This window comes from Chiloscyllium plagiosum, unplaced genomic scaffold, assembly GCF_037043375.1.
Source record: "Chiloscyllium plagiosum isolate Xiang-an unplaced genomic scaffold, Cpla_swu_hap1 HiC_scaffold_5, whole genome shotgun sequence".
In the NCBI taxonomy this organism is placed as follows: domain Eukaryota; kingdom Metazoa; phylum Chordata; class Chondrichthyes; order Orectolobiformes; family Hemiscylliidae; genus Chiloscyllium; species Chiloscyllium plagiosum.
Genome location: NW_028270143.1, coordinates 72,056,009 through 72,081,050, shown reverse-complemented (window position 1 = coordinate 72,081,050; position 25,042 = coordinate 72,056,009). Strand labels below are relative to the sequence as shown.

At 37.9% G+C, this 25,042-nt stretch overlaps 1 protein-coding gene across 4 annotated transcripts in view; it reads right to left on the bottom strand.

Annotated features, from left to right (window-relative positions):
* ctnnal1 (catenin (cadherin-associated protein), alpha-like 1) overlaps positions 1-25,042 on the bottom strand; it is a 323,942-nt gene that overhangs the window by 77,194 nt on the left and 221,706 nt on the right. For all 4 annotated transcript variants that reach the window (XM_087987306.1, XM_087987305.1, XM_043690224.2 and 1 more), the window contains exons 4-5: positions 13,340-13,459; positions 1,958-2,047 (exon numbers count right to left, since the gene is read on the bottom strand). In XM_087987306.1, coding sequence (XP_087843432.1) covers positions 1,958-2,047; positions 13,340-13,459 — 210 coding nt within the window. The remainder of the gene's footprint in view (positions 1-1,957; positions 2,048-13,339; positions 13,460-25,042) is intronic.

Below are 25,042 nucleotides of genomic sequence, written 5' to 3'. Positions count from 1 at the left end.
AACTCATCAAAAAATGACACTGACTTGGCAAGACCATCCTTCAAATGGTTAAAAACCCATGTCTTACAATCAGATGAGGAGGACATCAAAACAGGAAATCTATTCCATCCCTTATCACCTGGCCAACTTAATTTCCCAAATACTTAACTAAGCTAACGCTGTTACTTAATGACTCATTTTTAAGGACAGCAAGGTGTCTCAGTACTGCAATATCCTGCAGTGTCTCTATATCTAGATAAGATTCTGCTTTTCTATGTGCAAGTGAACAATCACACATTTCCCCATATCATACTTCCATCTGTCAAATTTTTGCCCACTGGTTAATCTCTGGTGGAGATTGACCAGAAATGATTGTGTCAATTTTGCCAAGTTTCATGATGGGTTTCTCTTTCCAATCCCTTGCAAGTCTCCTCACACTATTTTCCTAAATATGCCTCATTACCTAAGTACGTCGCACCAAGGTGCCCTGCTTGTTGTACTCTCCCTGTCACCAAAGGTGGTGTTACTCGCCACTGCCAGGATATCCTGGGATCCTGGATGCTGGTGCCAATTTTAAATCCCAGCAGTGCACCCAGTCAAGTACTGTCAGTCAGGAGTTACCCTTCACTATGCACAAAATAAGAGGGGAACCAATAACAAATACTTCTCAGGGCACATAGATGGCATGGCTGACACTTAGTCATACATGCAAACACATATTTGTTTATTTATTGCTATTTATGAACCATGACAAACAACTTATCAGTCCTTAACTTCATCCCATCATTCAGGCGCTCAGATTTCTGCAGTGAGTAACTAATTTCCTGACTCAGAGTCTTTCCACCATCAGCAATGTGCAAGTCAGGAGTGCAAAAAAACTCTCCATTTTGTTTTATCCAAGATAAAGCAGCTCACTTGTTCGGAACCCCATCTTTCACATTAATTCTCACCACCACAGACACAGCAGCGTAGACCATCCATAATTTGCAATGCAAAAATCTCCAAGGATTCTCAGACAACACCTTCCAAACCGATGGTCTCTACCACCTTTAAACAGCAAAGGCAGCAGATACATGGAAACACCACCACCTGCAAGCTCCACTCCAACCACACATCATCCTGACTTGGAGCTATGTCACCATTCCTTCATTGCTGCAGGTTCAAAATCCTGGAATCCCTCCCTATCAGCATTGCAAGTGTACCTATACAAGATGAACTGTAGCAATTCAAGGTAGCTCACCACTCCCTCCTCCAGAGCAATTAGGGATAAGCAATAAAAGCTGGCCGAGCCAGCAACACCCACATCCCATGAATAAATTAAAACTACTTTCACATGTTCTTTCACAAACTGAATTTTGTAAGAATTCAATTCTGAAAAAGTTGCACACAGGAACACACAAGAAAGGAGCAACAAGAAACATCAACTGGGACTGCTCAAAGAAATCACATAGTATATGTATATATTGATTGGATAAGACACAGTGAACAAGCAGAGAGATCTCAATCAAAATTACTTCTAAGTGATCTAGGACTGTACGGGCAACTTTATGACTTAATTGAAATTTTTATTCAACGTTCTCAATAAAAGTGTTGAACTCAGAGAGAAATTGTGTCAATTATAATTATCAGTGTCTAAATCCAAGAGTTAAAATCATTTCAGACTGTAAACTGCAGTACAGCTAATGCAATTTAGCAAGAAAAGTGACAAGTGAAATTACACCATAAATGGAGCCACAATTATAGTTACAGGAGTGGAAGCCTTTACCAGAATGATTTTGATACTGCATCTCATTAGACTCTTCCATTTTATAACCACAGATTAACAGTGAGATCAGCGATATTTGTCAGCACAAACTGTCGTCTGCCAATGTTGTTTCATTATAGCCTCTCTAAACTGCTTATTCAAAATCAAATATAATCAAGTGGAAATGAACATAGAAAGCTGTAGATGGACGCATTTTACCCACTGGTTAGTTACCTTTGATGCTGTGAGAAGCATCATAGTGCATTTCTCTAGTATTGCCCTGGCAGCCGCCATCCTTGCCTTCTTCTTTTCATCTTTCAGATCCTATCAAAATAGAACAAAAGCAACATTTACACACCATTGATTCAACTTAATTGGCTAAATGCAGTGCTGAGACATCAAGTATTCTGAAAGACTCAATGATATTCAGACAGGGTCCATTGATGTGTTCCTTATTTATTACACCCTTTTAAACCTAGAGAAACAAATCATGGTGAAGTAGCTTTTAATGGAGCACCTTGTTTTATGAAATCAACAAAAACAGAAATAAGTCCTTTTATCATACTATTAAGCAATCTAATGTTACATTATTTCACATCCTAGACATGATTGAGCAGCATGACAGATCACTTGGGAGGTTAACTGGAAGTGTTCAATGTGTTCTCGGACAAAAACCATATTTAAACCAAAGTGAGCAAGGACAGCAGATTTCCTTTCCTAAAGGACATTAATGAACCAGTTGGGGGTTTTACAGAAACCCAACAACTCAACATTCCGACCTTTTCTTAAAAACTAAATTTTTATAACACTAAACAAAACTCAGCATAAATTCAATTCAAATTCTCAAATTTCTACAGGAGGATTTGAACTCACATTCTCTGCATTAAGACATCTAGAATATTAGCTCAATAATATAAGCATGACTCTATTATTTTGGATTTTTCAAAATATATTTCTCTCGTATACCACCGAGTACACAATAGCTTTTCATGGTCATTAATGGCCAATAGCACAAAAATTGTGTTAGGTTCTTCTGTATATTGGTTTTAAATATTATTTTCAGCTTTATCCTATGCTCAAGGTGAAAATCTAGTAATAAAACAAGATTTTCTGTGATGGTGGAAGAACAAAAATAGATTTATTACAGTTTAGCTGAAGAAAATCCAAGTTTCATAGCAGATAGAAGTACCTGTCAGAAAGAACTGAACAGAGATAAAGCAAACCAAGACAACAGCTAGTATGCAAAGTTTATTATGTGTCTGCTTCACCTTCACCAGATTTCCTCCAATTTATTTTTCTTCCACTTTGATGTTGTTGGAGTTATAACTGCACAGTCAACCCACATACTGTGTGCTTGTTATGTGGCTGTTACCGGGTGACGGGGGTCAGTTAGCTAGACGGCTGGACTCTGGTACAGAGTGATGCCAACAGTGGGGATTTTATTCCTGCACCAGCTGATAACTCTCCTTCTCAATCTCTCCACTCACTTGATGTGTAGTAACCCTCAGGTAGGGCCACCAGTTGTCCCATCTCTCTCTAATGGGAGAGCAACTGTATGGTCTGTTGAGATTATGGCGACTTTACCATTACTGAGATATAAGCGTTAGAACTGAGCTACTTGAACTTGGAATCCTCACAGTGTTTTGTGTATATGTGTGTTTTGTATGCGAGTGAGAGAGCCAAAGAGAGAGAGAATATTTGTGTGCGCACAAGCGTGTGTGTGTTTCTGTTCATTTTCCCCTTCAAACCCAGAGGGACTGAAATGAATTACGAATTTCCTATTTGAAAGAAATTAACTCAGCAAAGATCATACTTGGGAAATCCTTGTATGCATAGCTCAGATACTCAGCTGATTAGTTCACTTTGTTTTTTCTCGTTCTACATGAAACAGAATTCGATTGTTGACAATTGGCCAACTGAAGAAACAATGATTGAAATTCAAGTACACTCAGTTAAAATTAATTATCTCTCCAAATAACCCATTGTAATTGTTGTTTGCTTCAAAAAATGTTTTTTTTTCTTCTATTCTTGTGGGATATGAGAGATGAGAGAACAAACTCAAACAAGGGATTCAGTGAATCCCCGAAGTGTGCTGTAATCAAGTACTCTTTCAGTGTCAGATTTTATGTGGGCTCACTATAGCTGAGCAATCAAATTATAGTGAAATTACTGTTGGTAATAAAAACTGTATGGAAAATCCATGCACAACTTGCCACATGAAGTACAAAACACTAAAAGCTAATAATGGAAAGCAAAAGACCAAATGTACTTTATGAATCACTATAAAACACATTTAATAATACATGGCTTTCAAATTTTGCCATCAAGACTAAAGAAGATTAGGATTTAAATTGTACAAGGAATTATCGAGTAGAATTAAAAATGTACTTTATAATAAAAAGCAGCTGCTGAAAAATCTGACAGTACTCCTAATAAGATTAAATTTTTAACTCAGTAAGTGCCCTTACAACTGCTACACTAGGCAATAATTTGCATTCCAAATTAAAGCAATAAAGTGGTCAAACATTAGGAAGTCTGGATAAATACAAGGTACTGGACTCTCATACTGAAAATGGTAACAAATACACCATTAGTTCAGGTGCAAAAGGATTAGTGGTTTGCTTATTGTCGATTCAATAAAGTTAAACAAAACTGTTAAATTAAGTTTAATAAGCTTAGGAAATAAGTCAAATTTATATACTATTAATGCTGGAACAGTGTGAGCAATTTTGGGAATATTACCTTCAAAAAGACATGTATGTAATAAAAATGTTAAGGGAAAAATAATAAAAAAAACTTACATCACTTTCACGAACCACTTTTCATTTGAGAAAACAGAAATAAAAAGTTAGATCTTTGAAATAGACTGGAGTGTTATTTAACTTTTTACAATGAAAAATGTCATTCAGCTTTAAAGAATGCAGGTAGTTAAAAGATTCACCTATTCTCAAAAAATAACTCTTTTAGTCTTTTTCTAAAAATAAATGTATCAAATACATTGAACCAATTATTAAAGGTTTAGTGATATCAGCTGAAACACTAGATTCATATCCAGAGCTTCCTAAAGTACAAGAATTCATGAAAAACATTTCACAGAATTGTAGCCCTACCTCAGGAGGTTAATTTAGTTGGACAGACCGGGAATTGGGAAATATGTGCTTTATGTAGAAGAAATTGCATATTTTAACAAGCTATGAGTACACATTAGATTATATTTCAAAGTTGTAGTTTTCACCAAGGTTTGATCATTTCTAAAAGGCAATAGTGTGCTTAGATGAATGCCCAACAGACTCTGCAATTGATGAAAATGTGCTTTAAATTGGAGCTAAATATTTTTTTTTTAAAAACTAGGATATATAAACATAGTTGAATCGCTATTTTACTCTAAAAACATACAAAATCTATCAAAATTTCTCTTAACTTCTGCTCAAATTGCCTGTTAAACCTGTGTTTAAACAATCATACATCAATTAGAAAAGGAGAACGAAAAAGTACTTACAGCTTAAGATACCTTATTAATGCTGTGAATGCTGCAAACACCATCTCTAGATGCTATAGTGTGCAGTTGCAATGAGAAACTGGGTCACTCCTTCTTCAACAGTGACAATGAGGGGAAGCAGCAGGTCAGGAGTGTAGGAGGGAGCAGATGCAGCAGCAACCCTAGCCCAAGGGCACAGCCTCCCTGCTCTGGGAAGGGCCCATCCCCTGGTGGCACAGTGGCTGGAGAGGGGAAATTGGTGATGGAGCAGCAGCCAAGGTGACCGACTCCAGACACTGTTGGGGGAAGGGAAGCTCCACTTCAGCTCCAACTGCCAGCTTTGCCCCAAACCTCTCATCCCTACCCACTATCTCTTCCACAAGCCCAGCTTCCCCACCATCAGCAGTACATGTGTAGACAGGGCATGGCTTCATCAGAGACACTTCCTGAAGCCTGCAACAGCTAACTGAAGTCACACGCTGCATCAGTGGGTGGTCAGGGGTCATTCTGGTGTTGTGGATAACTACTCCCATATATTAATTGAAGCAAGACCAGAATGCACTACACTTTGTTTTATTCTCTGATATGATAACAAATGTTAACCTAGTGTATGTACTATTTATTAAGTGGAAATGAAAACAGAGTTAAGAGTAGCACTTTTTGATAGGGAGAAGCGTCCAAATCAAATTATGTTGCTGATGAAGCTTTCACAAGGAGGTCCCCACAAGTGCACACACTCGCAGGTGAAATTTCAACTTCAAAGCTGATTTTATTTCGCCCTCCCCCACCACCCCCACGCAAGCACCTGCCCCCCCCCACCCCAAAACTAAATCAATCAGCTGGAATGTCAAAGCCCTCTAGCAACAACAGCAATGTTGTCACACAGGCTGAACAATTTCTCACCTCCTTGTAACCCAGGGCTCTCCTGAACCAGCAGTGTGCTCCCCCATAGCATACTGTCACCCCCTATCAGAAGAGTCAGCACCGTTGAGAGAGCTGTACATTTTTGTATCTAAATGGGGTGGAAGTCAACACGGTCCACATTTGAGACTGGAATATTAACACCGTTGGTGAAGATCCATGGTAACATTTAAAATAATCTAAGCCAATCAACTGAAGGCATACATTAAAGGGACTTGTTTTCAATTCATGACGAGAAATGGTGGCATGGCCTCCAGACATTATTCAACCCTTCATGAATGTCACAAGGAATTAAGGGCTACGGGGAGAATGCGGGTAAGTGGAGTTGAAATGCCCATCAGCCATGATTAAATGGCGGAGTGGACTCGATGGGCCGAATGGCCTTACTTCCGCTCCTATGTCTTATGGTCTTATGGAATGCTGCAGCCAATACTGAAAGCTGCAAATGCTCCAACATAAAGTGGTAAGGAGGCAGTTCACTATTTTTATTTTCTAACCAACCTGTTCAGAGTTGCTATCACACACCTCTGGAGCAGGTGGGACTTGAACCCAGCATCTCAATCCAGGGGTAGGGACACGATCATCACATCACAATGGACCCTTAGTGGGCAGTCAGCATCAGATACTGATTTGTGCTGATGTATAGAGACAAAGGCTTCATAATTAGAATGTTTAACTCCAGCAATAGGGATTTGTGTAGGGAAGGTGTGGAATGGGAGAGGGAAGTGGGGGGGGGGGGAGGAGTATGCATGAAGAGATGAGCATTAACCAAGAAATGCAAACTGTTCTCTTCTGTATTCCTTTTAACCCCTCACAGCCTGTGAGCAGGTTGTTCACACGTGCTAAAATATCAATTGCACATACAAGAAGTGGAATAAATATTTAAAATGTATCAAAATACAGAAAGACTTTGGGTTTGCGAGTACTTTGGAATTTATCTACTAAGGCTTAGAAGACCATGTATAATCAAGTACTTATGATAGTACTTATCATAATCATTGAGCCCAACTTTAATCCTCAATATTTTTTAAGTGTAGCAGAACAAAAACACATATTCCATTTTTCATCAACAACTGTAGCAGATTCTGGATATTACTTCCCTGTTCAAAACAAGCCAGCTAATAAATTGCATTGCTTGGACCAACAAACACAGCAGAATAAAAATGTTACATGACAATATATGTTTTCACTTTCAACAGAATACAACACCTGTTTAATTTATTCCATTTTGTTTGTCTTTTATTTTCTGCTTTCTTTCAAAATAATATCTTGATAAGCAATTTAATAATGTATTATTGGAAAACATGTAGTCATGTAGCATACTTCACAACCAATTCCAAGCTGAATGGATATAGTAATCAAGCTGAAGAGTTACCAAAAGGATTTTAATTTCCTTTTCTCCCACATAAACAGATGCAGCCAGTTATGAATGACAGTTATTTTCTGAAGATGTCAGATCAATCATCTCATAATTTTACAAAACAAATCAGTATGAATACGTTGGTAGCATCCTAATACACATTTATCAATTATTTCAACTGTCCTGATTTAATCATGAATGTTTGTACTTATACATAATTCATGATACTGCATTGTTTTATATGTAACCATGATTCACAAGCACTTTATTTTCTATCTTTTGTTGATTTAAACATGTTTTTCTCTGCACTAATTGTTCAAGCAGTTGCCACGCAACGTGCATATTTATAGCTTAAATAAGAATTATAAACACAAATGTGAAGCACTTTAAGACAATACAAATGCAGGAACAAAAATGCCAACCTGTTGTGTCATCTAAGGTCTGTTCCAAAACCTAATCTGGGTGTATTGTTCAAATTTCCACTCCATGTTACTTTTTCTCCACTCACTCAGAATCAGTGGTCAACTTAATTTTGTTTCAAAATTTGAAGCATAATTAGCTTACTTTTTAACTTCTAAAAGTTACACTCACGTGCTCTGGATTGCTTTTGAATCATAATGATATCTTTTCCCCATATGAGCCCAATGATACCAATGATTGCCCTGTGACATTATTAGTATATGAATCAAACAACTTGATGGTCAACTCTCCTAAACCAATTCAACTGTATCTTGAACATATTATTCAGATCAATTGCATTATTTAGGGACACTCGTTCCTCATTATTGGCCTAAGAATTCATTTGACGGCTGGCAAACTAATGTAAAATGTGTGCTTTCATTTGGCTTGAGATGCATGCATTAGTTGACTCACTGATTGTAACAGTTTACAGGATGGCTTTTAATAGCAAGTATTGCATAATTCAACACTATTTAGGGGTATATTAAATGATGCTGCAAGTTCCATAATGGAAAGAAATCAGAATTAACTAAATCAAGATCCAATTGCATCAGTAAAAATGGTTCTTAAATGCCAGCATTGGCACTTAACAGTCAAAGGAGTATAAAGGAGAAATGAACGGAGTCACATTTCAATAAGATGAGATGAAGTAAAACAATTGGGTGGAGGTTCATGTGCAGCCCTCTTGACCGTCTAATTGATATGAAAAGTAAGTCTGGAGTCTGGGGATCATTTGATAAATAACATTTCAGCAAATAGTAGTGAATAAAAGAGCAATAAATATCCCTTATGAATCCTGACCCAACTCCGCCCAGTAGTTAATACATTGGAATAAACACAGTTTATAACCTCCATTTTTATGAGCAAAAGAATGACAATATGCAAGTGATGACATTTTAATTAAGATCTAAATGAAATTTATACTGTTCTCTATTTGGTGATCAGCAATGTAGGGATAGTAGTAGAAGCTGACTTCAATTCAAAGTACCTACTTACTGAACATGCTACTCTGAAATGAGGATTGCATCGGAAAGACAGGAGTATCCCATAATGTGGGCCCCTGCATATTTTTCAACTTAACATAAAGAACAGAGAATTTAGGACAGTGACCTGAAGTAACGGCTACAGAATCTGTCAAAACAGAAGACATACCCATTAGCTTCATTTTCTAAATCATCATTTTACAACATTCTCTGCAATTAAACAAATTGATAAGATCGTAAATGCAAAGAGTAGAAAGTTGAGTAAGAATTTTAAAAAGTCTGATCCATAGGAATTATTTTAAAATTCAACTTTCAAGATAAATTTTAGAAAATCACAGGATAGATGTCAGCATCATGCTAAAAAGTCTTATAAAAATAATTTCAAAACATCAAAATATGCTAAAAAAGTGAATAAATTGGAGGACTGGACAGCCATTTTGAAAGGCCAAGTCTTTCCAGTAATGGTACTCCATTAAATATTTGTAAATTTAGCAAAAAGATTCTTCCATCTGGTAACACCAGCCTTTATGCATTGTGGTCAGAGAACTTTATTATGAGAATCAAATTAGCCAAAATTCACTGCTGAACTGTTTTAATCCTGTTAGTATATATGTGGTGTCTTTAATGTAATCAAACATCCCAAGGTAATTTACAGGAGCATTATATAAAAAAATTAGACATAAAGCCGCCTAAGGAAATATCAGGTCAGATGACCAAAAGCTCACCTCCTTTTAGGGAGTGTATCTTAAAGAAGAAAAGTGAGATGGAAAGATGGAGAGGGAACTCCATAACTGGAGTGATTCTGGCACAAGGTTGAGCCATATCACATCAAACCTGCTGCATTAATTGCTATTTGGGTCCTCATGACAGGAATCATATCAGATTTCCATCCTACATTGCCACCAGAGATTCCCAGAGCAATCTGCTGCTCAGTGGAGTATGATGAGAACATGTGCAGCCACACCATCTTCCCAAGTCTACTGCTGCTATCTGGAAGCTTTGCTGTGGAAGGAATGAAGACAGGTGGCAGAGAAAGGAAGGCTGGCACCATGCTTCTCTGAGGGACCTGGATGGGGTGGGATTAGAGAGGAATCCTTTTCCGACAGAACCAGGAGACCATGATACCATGTCATGCCAGTGTGGTCATCACCTGGGTCAGTGCGACCTCAGGGTGAGGAGGACTAGGCAGCAGTGTAGAAGTAGATCAACGAACCTCTTTGCTCTGCCAAGGTATGTACAATATCCTGCTGTCTGCTACCCAAACCTTACCTGTGTTATCGCAACCACTTCCCACCAAAGCCCAAGCTCTGACACACCCTCTTTTTCCCCCCTCACTCCCATTAACCCCCTCATCTCCCATCCTCCACATCACTAAGCCTACACGCCCTTCACACTGCCTCCTCAGTCTCTCAACATGTCCACACCTTTCCTCTGCATGATCCAGCTCTAACAGCCACGCCACCCACTTGCATCTTGAATTAGCTGAATTCTGGTTTTTTCAACAGGCAAATTGAAACAGTTGTTAAGGCAACTTATAGGATCCTTGCATTTATAAACAGAGGCAAAGAGTATAAAAGCAAGCAAACTCTTAAAAGCAATTAGGTTCAGGCAATAAATGCTGGCCAGCAAAGAACGCTCACGAAAATAAAATTAGCCTACACCTCTATAAATCACTGGTTCGATAATATTCAAGAAGCTTGACACCATCCATAACAGAGCTGTCCCCTTGATTGGCCACATCAACAAGCATCTACTCCCTCCACCACTGATGGCCAGTGGCTGCAGTGTGTACTCTCTACAAGATGCATTACAAAAATTCAGCAAAGATCCTTAGACAGCACCTGCAAAATTCATAACTGCTTCCATCTAGAAAAAGACAAGAACAGCAGATGATATGTGGAAACATCATCATCTACAAGTTCCCCTCCAAGCTACTCACTATCCTGACTTAGAAATATTTTGCTGTTCCTTCACCGATGCTGGGTCACAATCCAGGAATTCCCTCCCTAATGGCATTGTGTGTCTACCTACAGAACCAGGACTGCAGCAACTCCCAAAGGCAGCTCACCACTACCTTCTTAAGGGCAGTTAGGGATAGGCTACAAATGCTGGCAGAGCCAGTGACACCCATGTGCTACGTGTGAATGTAACAAAAAAGGCAGGCCAACATAAATGTGATTAGTGATTCTATTTGAATACATTTTTACAATTGCAAAGATTTTTTTTTAAAATGAACCAGCATAGTTAGACTATACTTTGGAATAGAATTGCTAACTCACCTTAATTACTTAATAACTATTCCCAAATGTATTTAAAAATGACTGACCTAGCACATTTTCACTGATATAACTGAAGCTGGATATTACATCATAAGAAATAAGCAATTTTAATAAACAGCATCCAGTTCACTACTGTGAACAATTTTATTTTGATTATCTGAAAGTTTGTTGAAATAACGCACCTGAACATCAATTACTAAGTTAATTTATACACCGTAGTGAGTTGCTTATTTACAGAAAAATTGCCTTCATGTATCTGTACACCTAAAAATGCTCAATTTAATAAGTCCCTGAATGGTCAGTCACGGGCTTAAAAGGGTAAAAACTCACCATACTAATTAACTCAAGCTAACACGTGACCAATTTCACAGGCAAGATTGGCTTATCATCCAAGTATGTTTTTCAAACAAGAGTAAAAATGTCACTCAAAATCCATGACACAATGGATGAAAATTGCATTTAAAATTTCTCAATCTTATGTAGCAGTTTGGCCGCTTTTGTTTGAAATATAAAGGCCTTGTGGAAATTGTGCTTCACAGGTGCTTCTGCTAAGGTTCTTTGCCAAAGGTTTTGGAGATCAAAACTTCAGCTATATGGCCAGCGATTCAAATACTAGCAACCAATGCTGAGCAAGCATCCAAATAAAAACATGGACATTTTAAAAATAAATTCAACATAAAAAGTCTGTGTAGCAGTTTAGGGCTCAACAGTAATCTTGAGACAGAGAACTTTAGCAACTGGGAAAACCAAAAGTGCAAATTTTCAGGATTCAGTCGGACCCACCTGTGGCCAGATTAATGCTGATGCTCTGTCAAAGGATGTGGCAGCAAGTCTAAAAGGAAGTGCAGCAGAGAAAGGGGATGAATTGGAATCTACGGGTTAGACATGAAGGGTTGGTCCAACATGAAGAGATTAATTGGTTAATTTGGTGATCTGGGCAGGAGGCATTCCTGCTCCACAAGCACTGAAGGAGTGCTTACTCTAGACTGCAGATACATTAGAAGTATTACAAACGTAAAGATGCAAGATTCTTGAACATTTGGCTAAGGACTCCCTTTGTTATTGCTTTTGTATGCAAGCAAACTCAACACAATGCCAGTGCTGTCTTCCAGAGTTCCAAATAACTAACTTTATTGCGTACATAATGGTGACAACATATAACTGCCTAGTGCAAGACTGTAGATTCTGGTGCGTGTTGTTGGTGATCTCTAACACCAGCACGGACTCAGGAAATTACTCTCAATGAGCAGCTCTGCCTTGAAGCCAGTCATTGCACCTCAATGTATAATCTCCAGCCACTTGATGGAACAGATGTTGAAGAACAGCCCTTCATGGAATATGTGCTAAGGGCAAACAGTATTCAAGACTGGAAATACATACAGGACAGTTCTGGGTGACATATCAGAACTAAAGAGGGAGAGATAAAATATGCAAATATTTTCCAAGCAATTCAACAATATGACCAAAATCTGCTACAGAATCTCAGAGTTAAACCAGTATATTTTTATACCTGTGATCAAGTTTCCAAAGAAGCATTCCCGTTTGTTACAAAGTGCATTCACTAGCTAAGTAGTTTCGAAAATTTATGAATCATCAAGATACAAGTAATAGAAATGCCTTTATAAAGAAAAGAAAGACTACAAAGCTAAAAGAATATCAAATCTAAGTCAATACTACTGCAGCGATTGAGAACACACATTGCAGAACAGTCACATACAATAAACTTAAATCACAACAGTCGACTGACAAGATTGCACTATCTGTAATTTCCACCTGAGAAATTAATTGTTTCCCGCTTTCAGTGTAGATAGTGTGAACATGATTTTGATGTGGCGAATAACTACATTTCACACAAAAACTGCAATTAAGTTGTGAGCCTATGTTAAAAATAAAACAGGATACATAATGCTGTTAAGTTGGCTAGCATTTAAGAAATTTGGCCACGTTGCAGCGGATACAAACACCAAATGAAAACAATGGATATTCTAAAGTTCATTGAGGTTACGTTGTGAACAATAATTTGCACTTTCATGGAGGAGATTTCCAAGCAATACAATGCCCTAAGTCAACTGAAAACACTAAATAACATAAATGTGATTATTTTTTTAAAAGTTTTGCAATTCATCTATAACCTACATTTTGTCTGTCTCCTGTCAAATGGGCAAATTCTACCATCTCGTTTCCAAATTGACTGAAGATTTGTACAAACTCCTGAAAGCTGCTGACTTTTTCTAAGTGCTCCAAAGTTGCAAGAACCTAAAAAAGACAAAACAAAAGAAAACATATTTTATTGGAAAAAATCAATACAACAATTAATTCAGACACTTGTTTATCATAAGTTCAGTTCTAGTTCAGAATGTAGAATGTCAGCTGCGAGTAGGGTTTTAATCAACATCTGTTAAAAGCCCCACCGATACCTCACAATTAATGGACAACATTACTTCCTAGCTCAGTCATGTAAGGACTTTATTTCATCTCTTGTTTCTCTGCATCCTTTGCATCTTCTCTAACCATGCTACCTTTCATAGCAGGTGATTTAAATAGGCCTACCGCCTTATCTTGACTGGGAATGCCTTAGGAACCATGATCAATCAGTTTCTCCTCCCATTCCAGAAGAACATTAGGATTCCCTCAATACCACCAACCCTGTAGTCAATCATCTTCCATTTGCAACATAATACCACTGCCAAACAATTCCTGTACCCCCTTCTCCCCTTTCATCATTCTGAAACGATAGCTCCTTCCACACAACACTGGTTGACAGCTTGATCAAAACCATTAGCTCCTCCACTTGCCACTGCAATTTCCCTGCAAGCATGCAAAGTGTAAAATGTCTCCTTCTCCCTTCTCCTTTAATAGCAACTTACTTGTACCTCTGTCATTAAGGATACTGTACTCATTCTTGTAATGCAGTCTTCACTATTTTCCAATGGCCAAACAGAGATCAGTTGACTGCTTTGCCAAACACTTCTATTATGTTCACAAGCATAACCCCAAATTCCCAGAAGCAAAAACAGAAATTGCTGGTAAAACTCAGCAGGTCTGAACTCTTCAGAATTGAAGAAGAATCACTGGACCAAACATTAATTCTGCTTTCTCTTTGATTTCTAGCAATTGCTGTTTTTGCTTCTGATTTCCAGCATCTGGAGTTCTCTGAGAACATTTCCTCCCAAATTTTCAGATATTTGTTATTTTTATTCTCTGCACTACACCCATTCTGTCATTTATACCCTCTAGCTCTAATATTGTTCAATGAAATGCAACAAAAGCTCAGTAAGCAACACAACACACCTTTCAACGGTGCACTTTATAGGATCACGAACTCAGCAATTTCAGATTAAGCTATGTCCTCACTTTTTCCAGACAGTATTAGTTGTGATTTTGATTTCCCAATCTTTACAGGATGACAACAACACTGCCTAGGCCAGTATTTACAAACCATCTTGAGTGCCCTGGAAAAGGTGATGCTGAACTCAACTCTTGAAATACTGCAGTCTATTTGATGTAGGAACACCCACAATGCTATTAGGGAAGGAGCTACATAACTTCAACCCAACAACATTGAAGCAATCGTAATATATTTCCAAGTCAGGCTGATAAGTGGCTTGGAGGGAAATTTCAGGTGATAGTGTCCCCATTTATCTGCTGCCTATTCCCATCCGAGTGGCAGTGCTTCATCTGGAGACTCACTGATGATGATTACCATCACCTAATAAGGTGATGAAACATCCGAAAATGAACTTTTCAGCTCAGCGAGCAAACCTACATCCAGAACCTCAACCTGAGCTACAAATCTTTTCAAAACTCGCTAATTACTATAAAGTAAATATAACATGTCTGATTGAGCACCTAAACCAATCTAATGCTCAGTACTTTGATTTAATCATCCATATGACATTATTTTTGTTTTTCTATTTTGGATAGATTTATGGGGCGAAATTATGCTTTCCTCCCATCATAGAATTGCACTTGGCACATTGCATCTATTCTGGATCTCGAAAGAAGCATCCCCTACCTGCCCCCATAGCCCTGCACCTTCTTCCTTTCCAGGTAAAAACCTAATTTCCCCCTAAATGCTTTCATCGAACCTTATTCCTTCACATGCTCAGACAGTGCACTCCAGACATAAACTACTTGCTGCAATTCTGCATGTCTGCAACACTTGTTACCAATTAAATGTCCTCTTATTTTTTCAATCTTTCTAGCAATGGGAAGACTGTTTTTCCATATCTACTTTATCTAGGCCTCTCATAAATATCTCCACCAAATCGCATCTCAACCTTACAAACTGATGAATAAGGCCATTTGGCTGCTCGAGCCTGCTCCACCATTCTATAAGGTCATGGTTTCAAATTCCTCATAACTTATCCACTCCCAATAACTTTGATTTTTCTGCTTAACAATAATCTATCTACTTCCACCTCAAAAGTACTAAATAACCTTGACTCCACTGCCTTATGAGACAGAGAGTTTCACAGTCTCACAGCCCATAAAGAAAAGATTTCTCCTTGTCTCTGTCCTAAAAGGGTGATCCATAATTTTTAAACACTGTCGCCTGCACAAACTCAAAAGAAAAAAAGTCCTTTCTATATCCACCTTGTTATGATGATTCAGAATCTTTATATTCAGCAATCAAGTCAATCTACACTTTTCTAAATTCCGGGTGAAACAAGCCAAGTTTGTCCAACTTTTCTTCATAACAACGAAAATCTTCTCCGAAGTATATGAGCAACTAAAATTTCTCATCCCTGGAACCTTTCTCAAATATATTCAACACTTTCTCTGATTCCTCAACATTTTTCCTAAATTGTGACAACCAGAACTGGGCCCAATACACCAGTTTAAATTGCAGCAGAGTTTTATACAAGTTTAACCTAATCTCCCTGCTTCTGTACTTTATGCTCCTATTAAAGAAACATTGTTTATTAACCGTGCTCTTAAGCTGTCCTATCACCTTAATGTTTTATGCACATATACACTTTCTGGGTCATCTTCGCCTGCATCCACTTCAAAACTGCAACCTTTAATTTGTATTGTCTCTTCATTTTCTTCCTAGCAAAGTGAATCAAAGCAAAACTAAAAATAAAATCAGAGGGCAAATTACATATTTGCATTAAATTTTGCAGAGAATTATATTAAACTACATTCATCTCAGTTACAATGCACTGTAAATTATGACTTAATACATAATATTTGAAGCATTACTTTGTAAATTAGCATTCTGTCACATATATTTAGAAGGCTTATTGGACTTGAGATAGAGGAAAATGTTAGCTTTTTGTTACTAATGCATGCGAAACACAAACTTGACAAATTGCTATATTAAATTGAGTATTAAGTGTGCCATTGTAAACTAAATTTACATAATTATTTTCTGAGCATCTTTTAAGATTTATTAGAGGTGGAATTGCACCACATTAATCATAGATACAAAAATAGCTAACTAGTAAGAAAAAAGAAGTCGCAGTTTTTAGTAAAACATTCTGATTACTATATTAATCTCTGAAACAGCAAGTTACAATTCATTTTGAAAGCATCCATTCACAGTTTTTAAAATTTTAAATGGCCATCAAATGTCACCATTTTACTGAGAACCTGCACTTTCTGAAAGTTGCAGTCTCTGATATATTAGTAGAAAATTTAATCCATTGTCCTAAATCTTCTAACGTAAGAAAGGGAAGCAAAAAATTGTCACAACTTTATCAGGTGCTTATGTCAGTTTCTATGACATATGATACAAAGTCATGACAAAATTGGCCTGATTAAATGGTGCTATAGAATATTTTTTCCAAGTTGAAACAAAAAAACGTTAAACCCCACTAACCCTCGTACCCCCTCACCCATACATCTCACATGTCTGAACCATGTAGTCTCAATCTCTCCATCAATTCCCAATGCCTCTCATGCATCCATGTCAATCTAGGCCCCCAACCTAATTGGCCCTTCATGCCCTCCATTCCAAGTTATGGCACTTCCATACCCATTCGCCCAGTTTACTCTACATAGAAACAACCAATGGTGACAATAGGATGTATAACAAACTATTAATTCATGACTTCCAAATTTTTCTTTTAAAAATCTCCTTTATTAAAGGACAATCACCTGATCATTACCCTTTAATGTATCAATGGCAAGCAACTGTAACTTTTATATTCTAACAGCCCGCACATCCCTTAGTGGAGTGAACAGCTCAACTCCAAGAAAAATATTGCTTGATTGCCAGTTCTGACTTTTTGATCTTCCTTGTTCAATAGCATAATGTTCATTTATGAGTAAGATAAAGGATTTTCAAGTACATACAGTTGATGCTATTGATACTTTAAAAGATATGGATGATTGTAAAATAGCAAAATGAAGATTGTTTTAAAGAAATGAGCAAGTTATGAATAAATGACTTTTTAAAATTTTTATTATAAAGACATCCTGTTTTCACTAGAAATTCAATAGAATATATTGCGTGTGAATTGACTGGAACTGCCATAGCTTCATATGGAGGGTATTGGGGAACATAGCTTTGCTTGGAAGCATAAGAAAGAACTTTTGAACTTATCTCACAAAAGGTTCTTTCATCCTCTGTCTTTTCTGACAATTCTTTGAAAAGCTGATCAATGAAAATTGCAGTGGATCAGGACATGCCTATCTCCATGATGAAGTTAGTCAGATCAGGTATGTACAACTCAAGCTCTTAAAAAAGTACTCTTAAAATTCAAAATCCCTGGAAAAGGAGTATGGAATTTGGTCACAATCGCACCCCTACATGAAGTCTCCCCAACTCTGACAATGTAGGCCGTCATGTCCTCTGATGTGATTTAGAGAGACAGTGCATATTTCTGTTAGAAAATACATAAGAGACATCCCATAGAACTCTTTAATATTGAGAATTCAACTAGGTAGATACAAAGAAACTGTTTCCAGTTGTGGAGAGTCTAGAGCACAGGACCATAACTATTTTAGATTCACCCCTTTCATAAAAACAACAATTGGAACTTTGCCACATTTAAAATCTTTTTGAGGAAGAAGGGAATAGAGAAATGTGGAAACAAGGCAAGAAAAGACAGATGTGGAGTTTCAGCATTTCACCTGAATGGCTTCTTTCTGTGCTGTAAATTCTATGTAAGTAATTCCATGCACACCTAATTGATCTCTGTACTGAAGGAATTAATATATGGGGTTGTCACTATGCTCTCTTGTAACTTGTCTGATTGTTTTCAAGGTTTGGAGTGTAATTGTCTTGTTCTTTTTTGATCTTTTCCTGTCCTGTTGTCTTCATGTTTTGTATCGATTTATATGAAATTGTTCAATGAAACATACAAGAACAATCTATTGCGTTGATTGATTTATTGTTGTCACATGCACTGAGATACAGTGAAGAGTGCTGTTTTGCCTGCTGTGCAGGCAGACTGTACCATAAAAAGTGCATCAGAGCAACAGAACAGTGTTTAGTCACACAGAAGGTGCAGAGAGAGAGATCAAAATTAACATTGAGAGATCCATTCAAAAGTTAACAATTGTAACGTAAAAGATGGGTTTTTATCAATGAGAATTCGGTTGACTATGAATTATGTTCGTCTCCAACTTGCTTTTGTTTATTGGTTAAACCAGGGGAAAGGAAATGCCTAATTGACTCCTTCGCTAAAGGTACCATCTATGAAAAGCAAAGTGGTTAGGCACAAAGACAGGGCTTTGGTTGAAGTACTTTTATGACAGGCTCAGAAGCATTAGTGTAATCCAAAATGTTGTGCGATAAGAAGGTTACCTAAGCTATTTAAGCCTATAATGGAGCTCTGCTTCAGTTTAAAAGAGAAAGGAAATATTGCCTGGATGATCACATTAAATATTTAGTATGTTTAGGTCTTATGTCCTTCCCTTTTCATTTAGTTACTGGATGTGTCACTATAATTTACTTATGTTAACAGACAGATGACTTTTAAAACAGAGATTCTGTATACAGCCAATTAGCTTCTAATTATGACAGAGAGGCAGTGAATCAGAGTTGTGGCAATAATGAGCAGTTCACACTGCTCATGCAGCTAAACAGGAAATTAAATAGTTTAAATCTTAATTAGTTTAGTAATCCAGCTATTTGCTGCACAAATCCACTCTTAATACTGAAATACCATGCAGACAATGGTTTCCATTTAGCATTTGCGTGACAATGATGAATGTAAGAGACAATTTTAAATCTGTTCACAAATTTCAAATCTGGTGAGCATTGTGCAAGAAAATTTTCACAAACTTTAAAAGGCAGAAAATATTCTGTTGTCCAGGCCTAAGGTAAATGAACTGTGACTAGAAGGGAACTGTTGCTCAAGATGTGAAACTGAATACCAATCAGGAACGTCACAAATACAGTGAAAGTGGCAGATGGAATGCAATCTCAGTTAAGTGAGGGGATTTTTTTTGTTTAAACGGAATCAGTAATTATACTCAAACTGGAAGTAGGTTCATTGCTGTGGATGTGTAGAAAGATTTGGAAATAATTGTCAAAGCACGAAATGCAGGTTGACATTTTAGAAAGACAAAGGAGTAGCCCTTTAGTTGGAAAGACAGGAAAAGCAACGTTTTGGGCAAAAGCCCTTCATTAGGAAACTTAATCCTGATGAAGGGCTTTTGTCTGAAACATTTGATTTTCCTGCTCCATGGATGCTGCCTGACCTGCTGTGCTTTTCCAGCACCACTCTAATCTTGACTCTAATATCCAGCATCTGCAGTACCCACTTACATCTTTTAGTATGAAGGGCAAGGCCAGCAGGTGCAGGGAACGCTGGGTGAACTACAGAACAAGAAGGGTGCATGTATCAGGTATAGCCAGCAGAGATCGAGCGAATTCCGAGAGAGTATAAGGCCAGTAGGAGTATACTCAAGAGAGAAATCAGGAGGGCAAAAAGGGCATGAGATATTTTTGGCAAATAGGTTTAAGGAGAATCCAAAGGGATTCTAAAATACATTAATGACAAAGGGATAACTAGGGAGAGAATAGGGCCGCTTAAAGATTAACAAGACTGCCTGTGTGGAACCGTAGGAGATACTAAATGAGTATTTCATATCAGTGCTTACTGTAGAGAAGGATATGGAAGCTGGAGAACTTGGGAAATAATGATATCTTGAAATGCCCATATTACAGAGGAAGAGGTGCTATACATCTTAAAATGCGTAAAGGTAGATGAATCCCCAGCACCTGATCAGTTGCACCAAAGAACTCTGTGGGAGGCAAGGGAAGTGACTGCTGAGCCCTTTGCTGAGATATTTGTATCATTGATAGTCGCAGGTGAGATGCTGGAAGACTGGAAGTTTGCTAACATGGTGCAACTGTTCAAGAAAGGCTGTAAGGAAAAGCCAGGGAACTATGGACTGATGAGTCTGATGTCAGTGGTGGGTAACTTATGGGAGGGGGTTCTGAGGTACAAGATTTACATGTATTTGGAAAGGCAAGTTCTGATTAGGGATAGTCGGCATGGGTTTGTACATGGGGAATCATGTCTCACTAACTTGATTGAGATTTTAGAAGAAATGAAGAGGAGGATTGATTGATGAGGACAGAACTGTGGACATTATGTATATGGACTTCAGTGTGGCATTTGAAAAGATTCCGCATAGTAGTCTGATTAGCAAGATTAGATCACATGGAATACAAGGAGAACGAGACATTTGGATACAAAATCGGTTTGAAGGTAGGAGACAGAAGGCAGTGGTGGAAGGTTGCTTTTCAGACTGGAGGCCTATGACCAGTGGCATGCTGCAAGAATTGATGCTGGGTCCACTGCTTTTCATCATTTATACAAATGATTTGGATGGGAATATAGGAAGTATAGTTAATAAGTTTGCATATGGACAGCGAAGAAGTTTACCTCAGAGTACAATGGAACCTTAATCAGATAGGCAGATGGAGCTTAATTTAGATAAACATGAGGTGCTGCATTGGAAAGGCAAGTCAGGATAGAATTTATACACTTTATGGCAAGACGATGGGGAGTGTTGCCGAACAAAGAGACCTTGAGCTGCAGGTTCATAGTGGAGTCGCAGGTAAACAGAATAGTGAAGAAGGCATTTGGTATTGAATGCAGGTTTGCTTGCTGAGCTGGAAGGTTCATTTTCAGACGTTTTGTCACAATGCTAGGTAATATCTGCAATGAGCCTCCAGACGAAGCACTGCTGATGATTCCTGCTTACTATTTATATGTTTGGGTTTCTTTGGGTTGGTGATGTCATTTCCTATGGTGGTGTCATTTCCGGTTCTTTTTCTCAGGGGGTGGTAAATGGGGTTCAAGTCAATGCATTTGATATACTTGTCTTTATTGGTCAGTTCATAGAGTATAGGTTTTGGGAGGTACAGGGCATTGGTCAGGCCCATTTTGGAATAATGCTTTCAATTCAAGTCTCTCTGCTATAAAAAGGATGTTGTGAAACTTGAAAGGGTTCAGAAAAGAATTACAAGGATGTTGCCAGGGTTGGAGGGTTTGATCTATAGGGAGAGGCTGAACAGGTGAGAGCTATTTTCCCTGGAGCATTCGAGGCTGAGGGGTGACATTAAAGAAGTTTATAAAATCATGAAGGCCATGGATAGCGAGGATAGACAAGGTTATTTCCTCACGCTAGAGGAATCCAAAGCTAGAGGACAAAGGTTTAAGGTGAGAGGGATCGAAGGGGCTACTTTTTCAGAAGGTGGTACGTGTATGGATTCAGCTGCCAGTGGAGGTAGTGGAGGCTGGTACAATTACAACAGTTAAAAGGCATCTGGATGGGTAAATGAACAGGAAGCGTTTAGAGGGATATAGGCCAAATGCTGGCAAATGGGACTGGATTAATTCAGGATATCCAATCAGTACGGATGAATTGGAGCAAAGGGTCTGTTTCCATGCTGTACATCTCTATGACTCTAAACTGTTTATTTGTTCAGCGGATTAATGTCACAAGGTGTTTGGGTCAAATTACCTGTTTCAGTTCACTAATTTCTATGCATCCCTATATAAAACATAATGGGGGGAGACCTAACTCTGATCAGCAGGAATTAAGGGCTGGATGCACTGGTGAGTCCAGCTGGCAAAGATCCATTTTACTACTAACCTGAGATTTTAACATTGCAGTTTTGGCCAGATACTAGACCTAGCCATTCTTCTGGGCTCCAGAGGAGCACGTCTATTCCCCCATGTGCCCAGGAGTTTTCTGGGTCTCTATCGTCTGGGAATAGGGCTCTTCCTGCTGTCCTCCCATCTGCAAAACCCCTGGAACATCTCCCCGCATGAAAGTCTCCTTTTAACTTTCATCTTTCCTATAGCTAGTTAATTGTTTCTTTCTACTGAAATGAGCCAACATTCCAATTCTGACACTGACTTCTATGTGGAATTGGCATATACTCATCAGCTTCCCACCAAGAATTAGCATTGGCCGGCATGTAGTTTCACAAAGTGTCAATCATGATACACATTTAAGATGATGACACTGTGTAGAAAATGTAAGACCATGAGACAGAGGAGTAGAAGTAGAACATTTAGCCCATCAGTCCTACTCCATAAACAATGAGAAAGACAAAGTGTCTGAGTGTGAAATTTCACCCATGTCTCTCCAGTCCATAAATCTTCTGATCACACCTGTTTTATATCAACACGTACTGGGTGCTGTAACTGAAATGGTAAATTAATCTGACAAACATACATGGACCCTTCTCAACGAAACAGAATGGATGACTACCATGTTGCTCTTTAGCAACTGCCCATGGCTTACATGGTACCTGCTAGCAAAAAAAATCTTTTCAATCCAGTGCATGATCTCAAGAGTAGCATCGTAGGAAATAAAGGTGAGAATATATATTGGTCTCAGAGATGACCACATATTCAAAATATGGCCGAATAAAAGCAAGAGTCATGCATTATTGAGAGTTCCGTTTGCCTATGGAACAAAAGTGACTACCCTTCAAAAGTAATTAATTGTCCATAAAAACAATTGGGACCTCCTGAGGTGATATACATTAAACAAATCCAAGTCCTTTCTTTCCTAATGATCATTTGGCAAAGCAGTTATGAAAAACAAAACAAATCTAGTTCTTTGTACATTAGTCTATGCATTTGTCATGTATCTCAAGCAGACCTGTATTGCACAGGTCTGCCTTGACAATAACTACAAAACAACAGCAGAACTTTAAAAAAACTATCTTTTTTTAAGCTTTTATTAAAAATAATTATATGGAAACCAACATGAATTTCCTCTGGCAACTTGTCTCAACATTTAACAGTTCTTAAGTTCTTGGAAGAGAGACTGATAAATTGGGTTTGAATGTAAAATAAAATAAGATCATAATTCAGGGATGGGCCTGAATGTATTCTAGTGGAGGGCTGCAGAAGAGCAACAGGTGTCCTGACACCGCTCACTTGTCAGGACTTAGAAAATTCTGGTCATGTCCAAAGTAGAGCAAACCTACAATTAGTGAGTGAAGGACAGAGCAGAAAGATGGAGAGCAGTGAATCCAAATTGGCATTACTACTCCTGGTTTCAGAGAAGCTGAACTATAAAACAATTTCTCACATTTTCAAAGCAACCTTTAAGGATTACTCAGATCTTGGAATGATTAGACAGAGCATTAATGCTACAAACTCTAATCATAAGTATATGAATTTCCATTAGGGTCTTTTCAACAGCCTCAGGATTCTGATTTGCATACACAGGTACCCTCCAGGACTGTAACTTGATGGCTTTCAATTTGACAAACTCTGATGTTTTATTCATTTCCTGTGTTTTGTTTCACTTACAAAAACCAGGTGAAAGGATAGTGAATTTCTCCCCACAGCATGTTAGGTTTTAAGTCTGCACAGTTAGAAGGAACTGCTTCAGGGTAAGAGTTTAGCCTTTACATGACATATATTTTTGTAACATTACACAGAAGGAAAGATAAAGTACTGGAAATACAACTTTTGTCTTTTATTTAGTTTCAGACTGTGAAATACTAGAAGGCAGCTGCCCACGGGCTTTCAGCTCTTACCAACAGTGCCATGCAACTACAAGAGCTTGTTATTTTGTTCTGTCAAGCAAGCAAGTTTAATGCTAAAATAAATCAAGAAAAATGCAGCAAATTTTCAAACTCAGCAAGCTGATGCATATCAACAATGTTTTCATTCCATATTCATTGACAGTATCAGCAAAATCACAGAGCAAGGATAATTTCTTCCTTAGCACACACCTCTCCTAAATTATGATAGGAGTTTTTCATTTCACATGGACTGGGAGGAATAAAGATGGTGAAGTTCTAGAATCTATTTGGTACAGTTTCTCAAACAACATGCTTTACGGTGGACACAAAACAGGTCATACTAGATTAAGTGTGAATAATGAACTAAAATTAGCTGACAAGATGGCCACAAGGTTAGGTTTTGCAAATAGTGGCCATAGTAGGCTTGAATTTGGTATTAGGTTTGGGACAAATGAGGTAGAGTCTCAAGTCATTCTTTAAATTTAATAAACAATAGAAAGATGAAAAATGAATTGACCACTGAAAACTGGGTGGAATATTAGCAGGGGTGAGAGGTGTAGCAGTGTGTGGTGGTCAGAGGGAGGTATTAATGGAGATGACAAAAGACAATGAGAATTACTTGATACAAAATCGGAATGGTCCATGAAACATATAACAACAATGGTCAACGGTGAGATCAGAGACAACTGACCCGATTCTCTAGGTAACAGGGTTTTAAAAATGGTGAGTGGGAACCAGACACTGAGTTTCATCTCCATTTCCAATAGTTCTCAAATTTTTTAGTTGAGTAATGAAAGCAGAGCATGACTCAAGCAGAGGGAAACCCAAACTCAACAAAGTCATTTGAATTAAGTGTCGAGTTTGAAGAGACCATATTA